Below are 15,433 nucleotides of genomic sequence, written 5' to 3' on the forward strand. Positions count from 1 at the left end.
TGAGTGAGTGAGTGAGTGAACGTGTAGTGTGAGTGAGTGAGTGAACGTGTAGTGTGAGTGAGTGAGTGAACGTGTAGTGTGAGTGAGTGAGTGAACGTGTAGTGTGAGTGAGTGAGTGAACGTGTAGTGTGTGTGAGTGAGTGAACGTGTAGTGTGTGTGAGTGAGTGAACGTGTAGTGTGAGTGAGTGAACGTGTAGTGTGAGTGAGTGAGTGAACGTGTAGTGTGAGTGAGTGAGTGAGTGAACGAGTGAGTGAACGTGGAGTGTGAGTGAGCGAGTGAGTGAACGTGGAGTGTGAGTGAGTGAGTGAACGTGTAGTGTGAGTGAGTGAGTGAACGTGTAGTGTGAGTGAGTGAGTGAACGTGTAGTGTGTGTGAGTGAGTGAACGTGTAGTGTGTGTGAGTGAGTGAACGTGTAGTGTGTGTGAGTGAGTGAACGTGTAGTGTGTGTGAGTGAGTGAGTGAACGTGTAGTGTGTGTGAGTGAGTGAGTGAACGTGTAGTGTGTGTGAGTGAGTGAACGTGTAGTGTGTGTGAGTGAGTGAGTGAACGTGTAGTGTGTGTGAGTGAGTGAGTGAACGTGTAGTGTGTGTGAGTGAGTGAGTGAACGTGTAGTGTGTGTGAGTGAGTGAACGTGTAGTGTCAGTGAGTATGTGTAGTGTGAGTGAGTAGTGTGAGTGAATAGTGTGAGTAGTGTGAGTGAGTAGTGCGAGTGAGCGTGAGTGAGTAGTGCGAGTGAGCGTGAGTGAGTAGTGCGAGTGAGCGTGAGTGAGTAGTGCGAGTGAGCGTGAGTGAGTAGTGCGAGTGAGCGTGAGTGAGTAGTGCGAGTGAGCGTGAGTGAGTAGTGCGAGTGAGCGTGAGTGAGTAGTGCGGGTGAGCGTGAGCGTAAGTGTAGTGCGGGTGAGCGTAAGTGTAGTGCGGGTGAGCGTAAGTGTAGTGCGGGTGAGCGTAAGTGTAGTGCGGGTGAGCGTAAGTGTAGTGTGAGTGAGTGAGCGTAGTGTAGTGCGGGTGAGTGCGTAAGTGCGGGTGAGTGCGGGTGAGCGTAAGTGGGTGAGCGAAGTGCGGGTGAGCGTAAGTGTAGTGTGAGCGTGAGTGCGGGTGAGTGTAAGTGCGGGTGAGCGTAAGTGCGGGTGAGCGTAGTAGTGCGGGTGAGCGTAAGTGCGGGTGAGCGTAAGTGCGGGTGAGCGTAAGTGCGGGTGAGCGTAGTGCGGGTGGGTGAGCGTAAGTGCGGGTGAGCGTAAGTGTAGTGCGGGTGAGCGTAAGTGCGGGTGAGCGTAAGTGCGGGTGAGCGTAAGTGAAGTGCGGGTGAGCGTAAGTGCGGGTGAGCGTAAGTGCGGGTGAGCGTAAGTGCGGGTGAGCGTAAGTGCGGGTGAGCGTAAGTGCGGGTGAGCGTAAGTGCGGGTGAGCGTAAGTGCGGGTGAGCGTAAGTGCGGGTGAGCGTAAGTGCGGGTGAGCGTAAGTGCGGGTGAGCGTAAGTGCGGGTGAGCGTAAGTGCGGGTGAGCGTAAGTGCGGGTAGCGTGAGCGTAAGTGCGGGTGAGCGTAAGTGCGGGTGAGCGTAAGTGCGGGTGAGCGTAAGTGCGGGTGAGCGTAAGTGCGGGTGAGCGTAAAGTGCGGGTGAGCGTAAGTGCGGGTGAGCGTAAGTGCGGGTGAGCGTAAGTGCGGGTGAGCGTAAGTGCGGGTGAGCGTAAGTGCGGGTGAGCGTAAGTGCGGGTGAGCGTAAGTGCGGGTGAGCGTAAGTGCGGGTGAGCGTAAGTGCGGGTGAGCGTAAGTGCGGGTGAGCGTAAGTGCGGGTGAGCGTAAAGTGCGGGTGAGCGTAAGTGCGGGTGAGCGTAAGTGCGGGTGAGCGTAAGTGCGGGTGAGCGTAAGTGCGGGTGAGCGTAAGTGCGGGTGAGCGTAAGTGCGGGTGAGCGTAAGTGCGGGTGAGCGTAAGTGCGGGTGAGTGTAAGTGCGGGTGAGTGTAGTGTGAGTGTAAGTGTAGTGTGAGTGTAGTGTGAGTGTGAGTGTAGTGTGAGTGTAAGTGTAGTGTGAGTGTAAGTGTGAGTGTGTGTATAATGTCTAGTGAGTATGCGTAGGGTCAGTGCAGATAGTTTGGGTACCATTAATTGACTATTTAGCAGTCTGGGGATTAAAGCTGTCTTGGAGCCAATGCTTTGTTACGGTGTTTGGGTTGGGTGGCTGGAGTCTTAGGCAATTTTTCAGGCCTTCCTCTGACAATGCCTGATATAGAGGTCCTGGATGGCAGGGAACAAAGTTCTGCTGTCAAATATGTCAATCTTTCTCTCCCCTCTTAAACTGTCTCTTGTCAATCTAGACTACTTAGAGATAAAAATGCATCAACTATAAACACAAAGCATTCAGTCCGACAGTTGATACAGTGAGTTGACACAGTAGATATTCAGGTGCTTTTTATGCCTCAGAAACGGCATCCTATTCCCTATGAGGTGTACTACTTTGCACCTTTTCCCTATTAAGTGTAGGGAATAGGGTTCCCATTAGTCTCCCAGCTAATCATCTAGGGGAGTATCTAAAGGAGCAGCGAGGACAGCCAGTGCTGGTGGCATGGCAGGGCATGCCAGAACAGGGCTAGGGGCGGTGTGGCCAGGCCAAAGTGATGACTGCAGACCTTCAGCGTATTTAATATAAACCCAGTAAAGAGCTGCAATAGCCAGTGGATTTACATTTAGCTCCCCGCCTCTACTCTCTCTGCTGCAGCCGGAGACCACATCAACACTCACGCCAAGGTGCTGTTCAGTAGGGTACACCGCAGCAAAAAGCTTTGCAACTACTGGACATGACCCAGTACTGCTTTCCTCCTGTTCTCACCCTCAAAAATAAACCATCCAGGTTCAAATTGGTTTCAAACTGATAACACCACTAAAAGCAGAATCGTTGCAATCACTCAGTGTGTGGCCATGGGTTACTGAATGGATCTTATTCTGAAATTTCCTGAGACTGTCCGCAGTAGGTCAATGGGAAAACATGTATTAACACTAAAAACAGTTTGCCAACAGAGCAGTGCGGGGGGGGGTTTACAAACACATAGGAATCATGAAAGCGCTGCCGGTTGACCTGAACACAACTCACTCTCTCGGATGTTCTCCCATGTCCACTGGTCGTTCTTGAAGAAAGGATGCCTCTTGATCTCATCCACCCCGTTACGGCCCAGTCGCACCTCCCTAGGAACAGGGAATCAGAACAGGGTACCGTTTAGTCATTCTGCATTCCACTGATAATGTCCATTGTTATACAGAGTCTATGGCTTTGAAACTAACTCTGAACACAGGAAGTGAAAGCTTTAGACGTGATTGATAGCTCTTTCAGAAGAACACAGCTTGATGTCTGACTGATTACTAAGTCTAATCAAGTCAATGAGTTCATGACACTAGTCCCTTTCCATCTACTTGTCAACTAGGGAAATCATTGGTAAAACATGGATGATTTCTCTAAACAAAACAGTATAAAAATCAGGGCTTTCTGCACCACCAGTTTTTATTTCATAACCGCGCATAAAAATAAAGTCATCATCATCCTCACCTGTCAGTCAGGAAGGCACAAATGAGGTTCTTGGCATCCTTGGAGATGTCGCTGTCTTCAGGGAAGGTCAGTGCGTTCTTGTGGTTCATGATCTTACTGTACGTCCCCACCAACGAGTCAGCGTAGAACGGTGTGTCACCTACAGACACACAAAACCACAGGCAGTGAGGTTAGCTAGTGAACCCAGCCAAGACTACATATTTTCAATGGTTCTCAATGGGGGTTTGCTTAGCCTAAACGTAAACCCTTAACCATTACCCTAGTCTTGAACAAAGTTTGATACCTATACCTAGCCTCTTCCTTTAGGTTGAGGCAATGTAGGGCTGGGCGATATATTAAGGTATACTGGTATGGATTTTTACAATACAGTCTATAAAAAGGTATTCGATAGTGTTAAATAAATTAAAAGTTCTACAAAATTGGACAACTGTCAGTTTTGTCCTAGTTCGGTTGAGTATAAAACAATCAGAATGGAGGAAGCCCATTAGAATCATTTGTTGCCATCCTAACTGCTAAAAATATTTTCCAAACTTTTTTTTGTCTTTATTTTATTTTTATTTAACCACGCAAGTCAACTAAAAACAAATTCTTATTTACAATGACGGCCTATCAAGAGGCAAAAGGCCTCCTGTGGGGACGGGATAAAAAATAATAATAAGTAAACACGATTCGCTACAAGTGGCCAATGTGTGAAACAAGATACTGTATATGCAGTAAAGGAGCAACAAGATCGTATCCTTTCCAACTTCATCTTTGCATAGTATGGATTCATGGCATGATGATTACACAATATGACAAAACAAGGGGAAGATGTTATGTACTACCAGAGTCAAATAAGAGAGGGAATATAGAAGACTATCCTCAATGGTATTTTTGCTGCCTGTAAATGAATGGGAATACTCTGCTTCAGAACTACAATAGGGGTTAAAATTGTACGACCAGTTTATTTCTGATCGTAACAGCGTGAGAAAAGGTCTCTTATTGCACTCACCGACAAGCATCTCATATAGGAAGACTCCCACGGACCACCAGTCACACTCCCGGCCATAATATCCATCTCCTCCCTGGGATTTTAGTACCTCTGGCGAAATGTAGTCTGGTGTTCCCACTGCTGTGTCGCATCGGACCATACCGTCCTGAAAGAGCATTAATCTTAAACTACTATATTTATAAACACTGCTGTGTCGCATTGTTCAAAGCGCAAAACGCTCTAAAATACATAAGCATTCATAGTTCAAGAAAACAAACAAATTGTAGGCCTAAGTGCTGATACAGTACCTTCAGAAAGTATTAATTCCCCTTGACTTATTCCACATTGTTGTAATTACTGCCAGAATTCAAAATTGATTAAATTGATTTCTCTCACCCATCTAAACACAATAACCCATAATCAGAAAGTGAAAAAAATATATATTTTTTACAGAAATCTCATTTATTAACAACTCTTTGTCAATACTATGTAGGAAGTACATTTGGGGCCGATTAAAGCTTCAAGTCATCTTGGGAATCTCTCTACATCAGCTTTGCACATCTGGATGGAGATAAATTTCCTTGCCGATTTTCTCAAGCTCAGTTAAGTTCAATAGGGTGCGTCGTGGAACAGCAATCTTCAAGTCTTTCCAGATTTTCAAATTGAATTTAAGTCTGGGCTTTAGCTAGACTCAAGAACGTTCATATTCCTGTTCTTAAGCCAGTACAGAGTTGCACTGGCTGTATGCTCAGTGTCATTGTCCTGTTGGAAAATAAATCTACAACCCAGTCTAAGGTCAACTGCACCCTAAAGCAGGTTCTCAAGGATTTGCCTGTATTTGGCACCATTCATTGTTCCCTCTATCCTAACCAGTGGCTTCCACCACCATGCTCCACGGTAGGGATGGTGTTAGACAGGTGATGAGGTATGCCTGGTTTTCACCAGACAAAGCGGTTTCCATTCAAGCCAAAGAGTACATTTTTTTGCATCATCAGACCACAGAATATTTTGCCTTATGATCTAAGTGTCTTTTACGTGCCTTTTTCTCAGGAGCAGCTTCCGCCTGGCCACTCTCCCATAAAGCCCAGATTGGTGAAGTGCTGCAGAGACTTTTGTCCTTCTGGCAGGTTCTCCCATCTCAGCCAAGGAACTCTTTAGTTCTGTCAGATTGGTCAATGGGTTCTTGGTCACCACCCTGACCAAGGTCATTCTTGCCTGGTTGCTCAGTTTGGTTGGATGGCCAGCTCTAGGCAGAGTCTCCATAATTTTTTCAATTTCCCCAATAATGGAGACCATTGTGCTCTTAGAAACTTTCAACACTAGAAATAGTTTTATAACCTTCCCCAGATATACGAATTGTGATGAGGCAATCTGAGATCTACGGACAGTTCATTGGACGTCATGGTAATGTTTTTGCTTTGACATGCAGTGTCAACTGGGACCTTAGACAGGTGTGTTTCTATCTAAATCATGTCCAACCAATTGAATAGGCAACAGGTGGACAATTTGTAGTGATCAACAATGATCAAAGGAAATGTGATACAGTTGATCTCAATTTGGAGTGTCATACAAAGGTCTGTGAATACTTATGTAAATTAGATAGACGCATTTCATTTTCATGAACATGTTTTCACTGTCATTATGGGTCATTGTGTGTAGATGGGTGAAGGAAAAAATTATTTTAAATTCAGGCTGTTACAAGTCCAGGGGTATGAATACTTTCTGAAGGCACTGTGTGTAAGATGAAGAATGCTAAGTAAATGTGTTAAAAGTTGGAAATATTGATAAACCATCACTAAGATGAATTAAATAGAGCATTTGGAAGTAGCAAACAGTTTAAACTTAAACAACAGTCTACTCTACAGGGTGATAGTGTCAACTAACTTCTCATTATCAGTCACGGTGCATTGGAAGGCTAGTGCGATAGCTACCTTGTTCATTTTCATACAGGTCCCAAAGTCTGCCAACTTCAAGTGGCCTGCTTTGTCTAGCAACATGTTATCAGGCTTCACGTCCCTGAAAGACAGAAAGACACTTAAGGGATAATCAACAAGAGGATATGCGTTCTCTGGATTATAATGAATGACGTGGGAGATGTCTTCCACGACGCGCCAGCGGAGTGGAACTGACCTTCAATGGAGTTGCATTAGTTTCCAGAGAACGCATAAAGCCCTAAGTTGATTGTCCCTTTAATACCATGGCGATAATTTAACACATTTGCCGGTAGAAAATTGTTCATTTGCCACTAGAAATGTGTCCAACATCCACTGAAGTAGCTAGCAAGTTGTCAAGAGTGACCGTAGATGCCTTGGTAAGTAAACAAACAGACTTGCTAGTTTAACAAACCAAGGCATCAGTCCTAGCTTGCAATTATAAAATAGAATTCAACAACGGCAATAATGTTTTCAATTCGATTTTGCTTTCAACAGCAGCTCAAACACAGAACATGTAAGAATTAACTATAGCCATTGAATTCTACCGTGCAAATATACTGTGCGTTATAATGAAATAATGCATGCCCTAGAATGCCCTTCAAGCCAATCAGATGGAGTATTCAACGATGCCATTTTATAAAGTAATTTGTAAAATGGGTGGTTTGAGCCCTGAATGCTGATTGGCTGACAGCCGTGGTATATCAGACCGTATACCACGGGTATGTAACAAAGCATTTATTTTTACTGCTCCAATTACATTGGTAATCAGCTTACAATAGCAATAAGGCACCTCTGGGCTTTGTGGTACATGGCCAATATACCACGGCTAAGGGCTGTTGGCACTCCGCAACCCTTCAGGCCTTATTGCTTAAATAACAAACCAGCAGTTCTTGAACCTAAAACCTGATTATACAAGCAAAGCATTCTCAAACCAACTACAGTACATTAAACAGGTGATTTAAGTTCCTGTCAAGGAGGCTTTAGACGGGTGGAGAAAACTGCCACTACAGAAAAGAGGAAGTAGAGACACTAGAGCCACCTTTACAATAGAAGAGAAGGGGTCCAGTACCAGTAACGGCAACAGTAGTACCTGTGTATGAATCCCATGGCGTGGATCCCGTCCAGAGCCAGCACCACCTCGGCAGTGTAAAAGCGGGCCCACTTCTCGGGGGACGTCATAGTTGCTCATCAAGTTGACCAGGTCTCCGCCGGGCATGTACTCCATCACCATGTAGAGGTAACGGTCATCCTGGAACGCATAAAACAGCTGTGGGGGGGTTAGTGACCAAACATCATGAGGAATGAAGAGGAAAGCAAAAAAAAAAAAAAAATGCATTACAATTGCCTGAATCTCAATCACTGTGCTTCCTTACAGATTATTCCTAGTAGGCAAAGTTGAGAACGAAACTAAGGTGTCGCTATAAACAACTATGCGTTCCATACCTGCACCACCAGGGCGCTGTTGGCAAAGGCCATGATGTCCCTCTCCTCCCAGAAGAAAGCAGAGTCCGACCTCTTTATCATCTCAAACTTGCTAAGCAGCTTCATGGCATACACCTTCATCGTGGCTTTGTGTCTTACCTGGGAGAGAGGAGAGAGTCTAGTTAGGGCGAATGGCTTGCGTCAAGCCAAACCTATAGCCATATAATAATAATGTTATACTTCTATATCTGTCTGCACTAGATGTATGAAGGGAAAGCAGACAGAAAAAAGTTTGTGTGATTCATGCAGGACAATTTAGCATAACCATAATGGCAATCCTCACCAACTGCACTTCTCCAAACGCCCCCCTCCCGATAACCTTGACCACCTCATAGTCCTCTGCTTTCATCCGCAAGTCCCGGATCTTACTGATGGTGTCCTTATCTAAATAAGAGAAGTGGAGAGATGAAAATAAAAGGAAACTTGTTAGAAAAGGGTAGATTAGTAAATTACTGAAGGGACTTTGTCCACCGCATTAGGCAGAGAATACAAAAATAAAACAGCAGATGAAAATCTAATAATAACATCACTAGATATCTGAAGTACAGGTACCATTGAACTTGGATGTTACATAGACACCAGTTAACCTTGACCAGTGATCCATGCCTTAGGACTACCTGGCCTGATGACTCCTTGCTGTCCCCAGTCCACCTGACGGTGCTGCTGCTCCAGTTTCAACTGTTTTGCCTGCAGCAATGAAACCCTGACCTGTTCACCGGACATGCTACCTGTCCCAGACCTGCTGTTTTCAACTCTCTAGAGACAGCAGGAGCGGTAGAGATACTCTGAATGATCAGCTATGAAAAGCCAACTGACATTTACTCCTGAAGTGCTGATCTGTTGCACCCTCGACAACCACTGTGATTATTATTATTTGACCCTGCTGGTCATCTATGAACATTTGAACATCTTGGCCATGTTCTGTTATAATCTCCACCCTGCACAGCCAGAAGAGGACTGGCCACCCCTCATAGCCAGGTTCCTCTCTAGGTTTCTTCCTAGGTTCTGAGCCTTTCTAGGGAGTTTTTCCTAGCCACCGTGCTTCTACATCTGCATTGCTTGCTGTTTGGGGTTTTAGGCTGGGTTTCTGTACAGCACTTTGTGACATCAGCTGATGTAAGAAGGGCTTTATAAATACATTTGATTGATAGATTGATCCTTGACATGCTGTCTAAATTTGTGTTGCATACGGTTGAGAGAGATATTCATACCATCCCAGGTTGTGTTTTTTTCTGGCAGACAAAGCAGTGAAAGAAACCTCTGTCTTTGAGCTGATGGGATTTCTCCACTGCTTTACAGAGTGTTACAGTACTGAGAGCCTATCTGATGTAACAACTCTGGCCTCCCTGCCAGAAGGAAGGGAAGATCATATTCAGACAAATTTGGTCATAGCTGAACAGGAGGGGTAGTTTTTCTATTTGCATGGTTCACAACTGGCACAAGAATGCATGGGAAAAAAGGGGGCTGAGTGCAGTGCATCAGAGTTCAATTGATCTAAAAAAAAATAAAGCCAAGGACTAGAAATATTCAAAGGAGACCATTTTGAATGTAGAATTGTTTCCCGCAGTTACGGTTTCAGGGTTTCATAACTAAAAGTACATGATCGAGTAAAGTACATGATTGAGAAGTGATTTTAAAAAAGTGCGATAAAAATTACATTTATTACAAGCATTTTAAACATGATTTTATTCCCACATGCTTGGACTAAAATATGGAGGGAGAAAATCAAATCACTTGTTTGTACTGTCCGCGGAGATGTTGGCTAATGTGATTGAGTGTAGCCTAGGCATATTGGCTACTGGTCTCATACAGAATATGATAAGTCTACATGTCATGGGTTAGTAGTCTAAGGAGGAGAGCACTAGCAGTACAAAGAGCACAGACCCCCTGAAGGGATGACATTGGCCCTTTCACAAAACAGCTAGCCCATTGCCATAATGTCCTTCAAGGCCTCTCCAACACTGAAAGTACCCAGCAAGACTAACTGAACAAATAGCCTGTGATAGATGTAGCCTCAAGGCTTTACAGTAGCTCGTATTGACCGTTTATTTCCAATATGGGGAACAGTTTGTTAAGAATTGTCCTCATCTATAGTAAATGCTTTACTACCATTGTAGTCACATACAATATATAACCATATTCATAAACTAATGACATGCCAAAGTTGCAGACAGTCCTTGTGCTAAAATGCCACAACCTCTAAGTTCCAGTCATACAGACATGGTGGTCCCCCAGTCTGAGGGGGACACGATGAGAGTCACCAGCCACTCATTAAAGACCTTTTGTTGAGTACACCCAGTAGACTGAGCTGCAGACACAATAGTGCCATGGAATGTATAGAGGCGAGGCGGTGACCCCAAAACAGCCTCCACTCTCTCCAGTCTGCCTGCGGGTGCGTGTGCGTGTGTTCTACAAATATGATGTAAGTGACAGAGATTCTGCACAAAGGGAGGAGGACATATGCGGGAGAGGAACCTTGTGTAGGCTAGTTACTTACATCTATTCAAGAAGTTGTCGATGCTTTTGTTTTTTCTCAGGGCTGGAAAGTCAAGGTCGTACACCAACGCGTCCAAGCCATCCTAGAGAGAACGAAGAGAAGCATTAATAGAAAGCATAGATTTCAAAAACTAAGACCACAACTGGGGCAAATACTCTAACCAGCTCACTACTAGCATTATGTAGCTAGCCTACAGTAGAACTAATATATGGTGCAAAGCATGTTACCTGGAGGTTATAGGCTATAACCCAGCTAAAGGCCAAACCGTCAAAATAAGCAACCTTGCAAACAGTAGCCTCAAACTGGCTTAGGCAACAGTGGCCAAGGTTCAGCTAATCACAAACAAAAATATCCTAATTCTGTGCCACTTGTAGCTTAAACGGTTATAATGTAATTAAACCGATTAATAGCAGATCTGATGACAGGTTTAAAAGGGTTGCGTTTTATAACTTTATCTGTGTTTAGGGAGATTTGGACTATAAAAAAAACACCAAGTCACATTCAATTATAGGGCTAGTGTTACACTACACACAATCACAGCAATGGTGTGACGTCAAACATCTGACTATCTGGTCTTCAACAAAACGGTGGACAGAGCCTATTCAGTCATTTGGAACAGCTCATTACCATACTGCAAGATCTCAAAAAAGACCTCAGGATGATGTACATTAGAAACAAATTATCTATGGCCAGCTTAGCCACAGGCATTGGGCGTCACACAGGAATTGAGACTTTATTCAACACCCAGCAGCAACTCATCAAAACAGCAACTGAAGTAGCATAAAGCCCTTCATCTGTGGGTCGTGATGATTTCCTGAACTTCTTGGGTCAGGGAGCTCTTCAATGCAAACGTGTCTGGTTGACAGTATTCCTAACTGACACTCAACTTGGCAGGGCAGACATTTAGCACCTTAACTGAAATGGACTTAGTATGTGGAAAAGTATGTAAACGTTAGTGACAGACAGTTCTTTCTACAGCTCATCATGACATAAGGTCATCCATATGATTATATTACTCCAACATGATGATTAACCCCCAATCATCACCCAGCTGTGAACATAAGGGTCCTCCTTAGAGCCTGGGTCCGGCCCTGTTTGGGAAGAAGTGGCCGGCAGACCAGCGGGATTTAACCTAATCTTCCTTAATCCAGGATGCCTCACACAGAGGGCAGTGGCACATCACAAAGATCGCCGTTGTAGCCAGGGCCTATAACAGGACAAGTATGGTTCAGTTGTAGCCAGGGCCTATAACAGGACATGTATGGTTCAGTTGTAGCCAGGGCCTATAACAGGACATGTATGGTTCAGTTGTAGCCAGGGCCTATAACAGGACAAGTATGGTTCAGTTGTAGCCAGGGCCTATAACAGGACAAGTATGGTTCAGTTGTAGCCAGGGCCTATAACAGGACATGTATGGTTCAGTTGTAGCCAGGGCCTATAACAGGACAAGTATGGTTCAGTTGTAGCCAGGGCCTATAACAGGACAAGTATGGTTCAGTTGTAGCCAGGGCCTATAACAGGACAAGTATGGTTCAGTTGTAGCCAGGGCCTATAACAGGACAAGTATGGTTCAGTTGTAGCCAGGGCCTATAACAGGACAAGTATGGTTCAGTTGTAGCCAGGGCCTATAACAGGACAAGTATGGTTCAGTTGTAGCCAGGGCCTATAACAGGACAAGTATGGTTCAGTTGTAGCCAGGGCCTATAACAGGACAAGTATGGTTCAGTTGTAGCCAGGGCCTATAACAGGACAAGTATGGTTCAGTTGTAGCCAGGGCCTATAACAGGACAAGTATGGTTCAGTTGTAGCCAGGGCCTATAACAGGACAAGTATGGTTCAGTTGTAGCCAGGGCCTATAACAGGACAAGTATGGTTCAGTTGTATCCAGGGCCTATAACAGGACAAGTATGGTTCAGTTGTATCCAGGGCCTATAACAGGACATGTATGGTTCAGTTGTATCCAGGGCCTATAACAGGACATGTATGGTTCAGTTGTATCCAGGGCCTATAACAGGACAAGTATGGTTCAGTTGTATCCAGGGCCTATAACAGGACAAGTATGGTTCAGTTGTATCCAGGGCCTATAACAGGACATGTATGGTTCAGTTGTATCCAGGGCCTATAACAGGACATGTATGGTTCAGTTGTATCCAGGGCCTATAACAGGACATGTATGGTTCAGTTGTATCCAGGGCCTATAACAGGACATGTATGGTTCAGTTGTATCCAGGGCCTATAACAGGACATGTATGGTTCAGTTGTATCCAGGGCCTGGCCTATAACAGGACATGTATGGTTCAGTTGTAGCCAGGGCCTATAACAGGACAAGTATGGTTCAGTTGTAGCCAGGGCCTATAACAGGACAAGTATGGTTCAGTTGTAGCCAGGGCCTATAACAGGACATGGTTCAGTTGTATCCAGGGCCTATAACAGGACAAGTATGGTTCAGTTGTATCCAGGGCCTATAACAGGACATGTATGGTTCAGTTGTATCCAGGGCCTATAACAGGACATGTATGGTTCAGTTGTATCCAGGGCCTATAACAGGACAAGTATGGTTCAGTTGTATCCAGGGCCTATAACAGGACAAGTATGGTTCAGTTGTATCCAGGGCCTATAACAGGACATGTATGGTTCAGTTGTATCCAGGGCCTATAACAGGACATGTATGGTTCAGTTGTATCCAGGGCCTATAACAGGACATGTATGGTTCAGTTGTATCCAGGGCCTATAACAGGACATGTATGGTTCAGTTGTATCCAGGGCCTATAACAGGACATGTATGGTTCAGTTGTATCCAGGGCCTGGCCTATAACAGGACATGTATGGTTCAGTTGTATCCAGGGCCTGGCCTATAACAGGACATGTATGGTTCAGTTGTATCCAGGGCCTGGCCTATAACAGGACATGTATGGTTCAGTTGTATCCAGGGCCTATAACAGGACATGTATGGTTCAGTTGTATCCAGGGCCTGGCCTATAACAGGACATGTATGGTTCAGTTGTATCCAGGGCCTGGCCTATAACAGGACATGTATGGTTCAGTTGTATCCAGGGGGCCTATAACAGGACATGTATGGTTCAGTTGTATCCAGGGCCTATAACAGGACATGTATGGTTCAGTTGTATCCAGGGCCTATAACAGGACATGTATGGTTCAGTTGTATCCAGGGCCTATAACAGGACATGTATGGTTCAGTTGTATCCAGGGCCTATAACAGGACATGTATGGTTCAGTTGTATCCAGGGCCTATAACAGGACATGTATGGTTCAGTTGTATCCAGGGCCTGGCCTATAACAGGACATGTATGGTTCAGTTGTATCCAGGGCCTATAACAGGACATGTATGGTTCAGTTGTATCCAGGGCCTATAACAGGACATGTATGGTTCAGTTGTATCCAGGGCCTATAACAGGACATGTATGGTTCAGTTGTAGCCAGGGCCTATAACAGGACAAGTATGGTTCAGTTGTAGCCAGAGCCTATAACAGTACATGTATGGTTCAGTTGTAGCCAGAGCCTATAACAGTACATGTATGGTTCAGTTGTATCCAGGGCCTGGCCTATAACAGGACAAGTATGGTTCAGTTGTATCCAGGGCCTGGCCTATAACAGGACATGTATGGTTCAGTTGTATCCAGGGCCTATAACAGGACATGTATGGTTCAGTTGTATCCAGGGCCTATAACAGGACATGTATGGTTCAGTTGTAGCCAGGGCCTATAACAGGACAAGTATGGTTCAGTTGTATCCAGGGCCTATAACAGGACATGTATGGTTCAGTTGTATCCAGGGCCTATAACAGGACATGTATGGTTCAGTTGTATCCAGGGCCTGGCCTATAACAGGACATGTATGGTTCAGTTGTATCCAGGGCCTGGCCTATAACAGGACATGTATGGTTCAGTTGTATCCAGGGCCTGGCCTATAACAGGACATGTATGGTTCAGTTGTATCCAGGGCCTATAACAGGACATGTATGGTTCAGTTGTATCCAGGGCCTGGCCTATAACAGGACATGTATGGTTCAGTTGTATCCAGGGCCTGGCCTATAACAGGACATGTATGGTTCAGTTGTATCCAGGGCCTGGCCTATAACAGGACATGTATGGTTCAGTTGTATCCAGGGCCTATAACAGGACATGTATGGTTCAGTTGTATCCAGGGCCTATAACAGGACATGTATGGTTCAGTTGTATCCAGGGCCTATAACAGGACATGTATGGTTCAGTTGTATCCAGGGCCTATAACAGGACATGTATGGTTCAGTTGTATCCAGGGCCTGGCCTATAACAGGACATGTATGGTTCAGTTGTATCCAGGGCCTATAACAGGACATGTATGGTTCAGTTGTATCCAGGGCCTATAACAGGACATGTATGGTTCAGTTGTATCCAGGGCCTATAACAGGACATGTATGGTTCAGTTGTAGCCAGGGCCTATAACAGGACAAGTATGGTTCAGTTGTAGCCAGAGCCTATAACAGTACATGTATGGTTCAGTTGTATCCAGGGCCTGGCCTATAACAGGACAAGTATGGTTCAGTTGTAGCCAGGGCCTATAACAGGACAAGTATGGTTCAGTTGTAGCCAGGGCCTATAACAGGACAAGTATGGTTCAGTTGTATCCAGGGCCTATAACAGGACAAGTATGGTTCAGTTGTATCCAGGGCCTATAACAGGACATGTATGGTTCAGTTGTATCCAGGGCCTATAACAGGACAAGTATGGTTCAGTTGTATCCAGGGCCTATAACAGGACAAGTATGGTTCAGTTGTAGCCAGGGCCTATAACAGGACAAGTATGGTTCAGTTGTATCCAGGGCCTATAACAGGACATGTATGGTTCAGTTGTATCCAGGGCCTATAACAGGACATGTATGGTTCAGTTGTATCCAGGGCCTATAACAGGACATGTATGGTTCAGTTGTATCCAGGGCCTGGCCTATAACAGGACATGTATGGTTCAGTTGTATCCAGGGCCTATAACAGGACATGTATGGTTCAGTTGTATCCAGG

At 45.0% G+C, this 15,433-nt stretch overlaps 1 protein-coding gene across 1 annotated transcript in view; it reads right to left on the reverse strand.

Moving 5' to 3' along the window:
• The window catches only part of LOC124009341 (rho-associated protein kinase 1-like), a 74,346-nt gene that overhangs the window by 31,886 nt on the left and 27,027 nt on the right, over nucleotides 1–15,433 (reverse strand). Inside the window, 9 exon segments of the mRNA XM_046321032.1 lie at nucleotides 3,084–3,175; nucleotides 3,534–3,672; nucleotides 4,525–4,669; nucleotides 6,435–6,519; nucleotides 7,528–7,607; nucleotides 7,609–7,704; nucleotides 7,881–8,018; nucleotides 8,203–8,303; nucleotides 10,417–10,498. Of these exon segments, the coding sequence (XP_046176988.1) occupies nucleotides 3,084–3,175; nucleotides 3,534–3,672; nucleotides 4,525–4,669; nucleotides 6,435–6,519; nucleotides 7,528–7,607; nucleotides 7,609–7,704; nucleotides 7,881–8,018; nucleotides 8,203–8,303; nucleotides 10,417–10,498 (958 nt within the window).

The sequence above is a fragment of the Oncorhynchus gorbuscha genome, linkage group LG22 (assembly GCF_021184085.1).
Source record: "Oncorhynchus gorbuscha isolate QuinsamMale2020 ecotype Even-year linkage group LG22, OgorEven_v1.0, whole genome shotgun sequence".
Classification (NCBI taxonomy): Eukaryota; Metazoa; Chordata; class Actinopteri; order Salmoniformes; family Salmonidae; genus Oncorhynchus; species Oncorhynchus gorbuscha.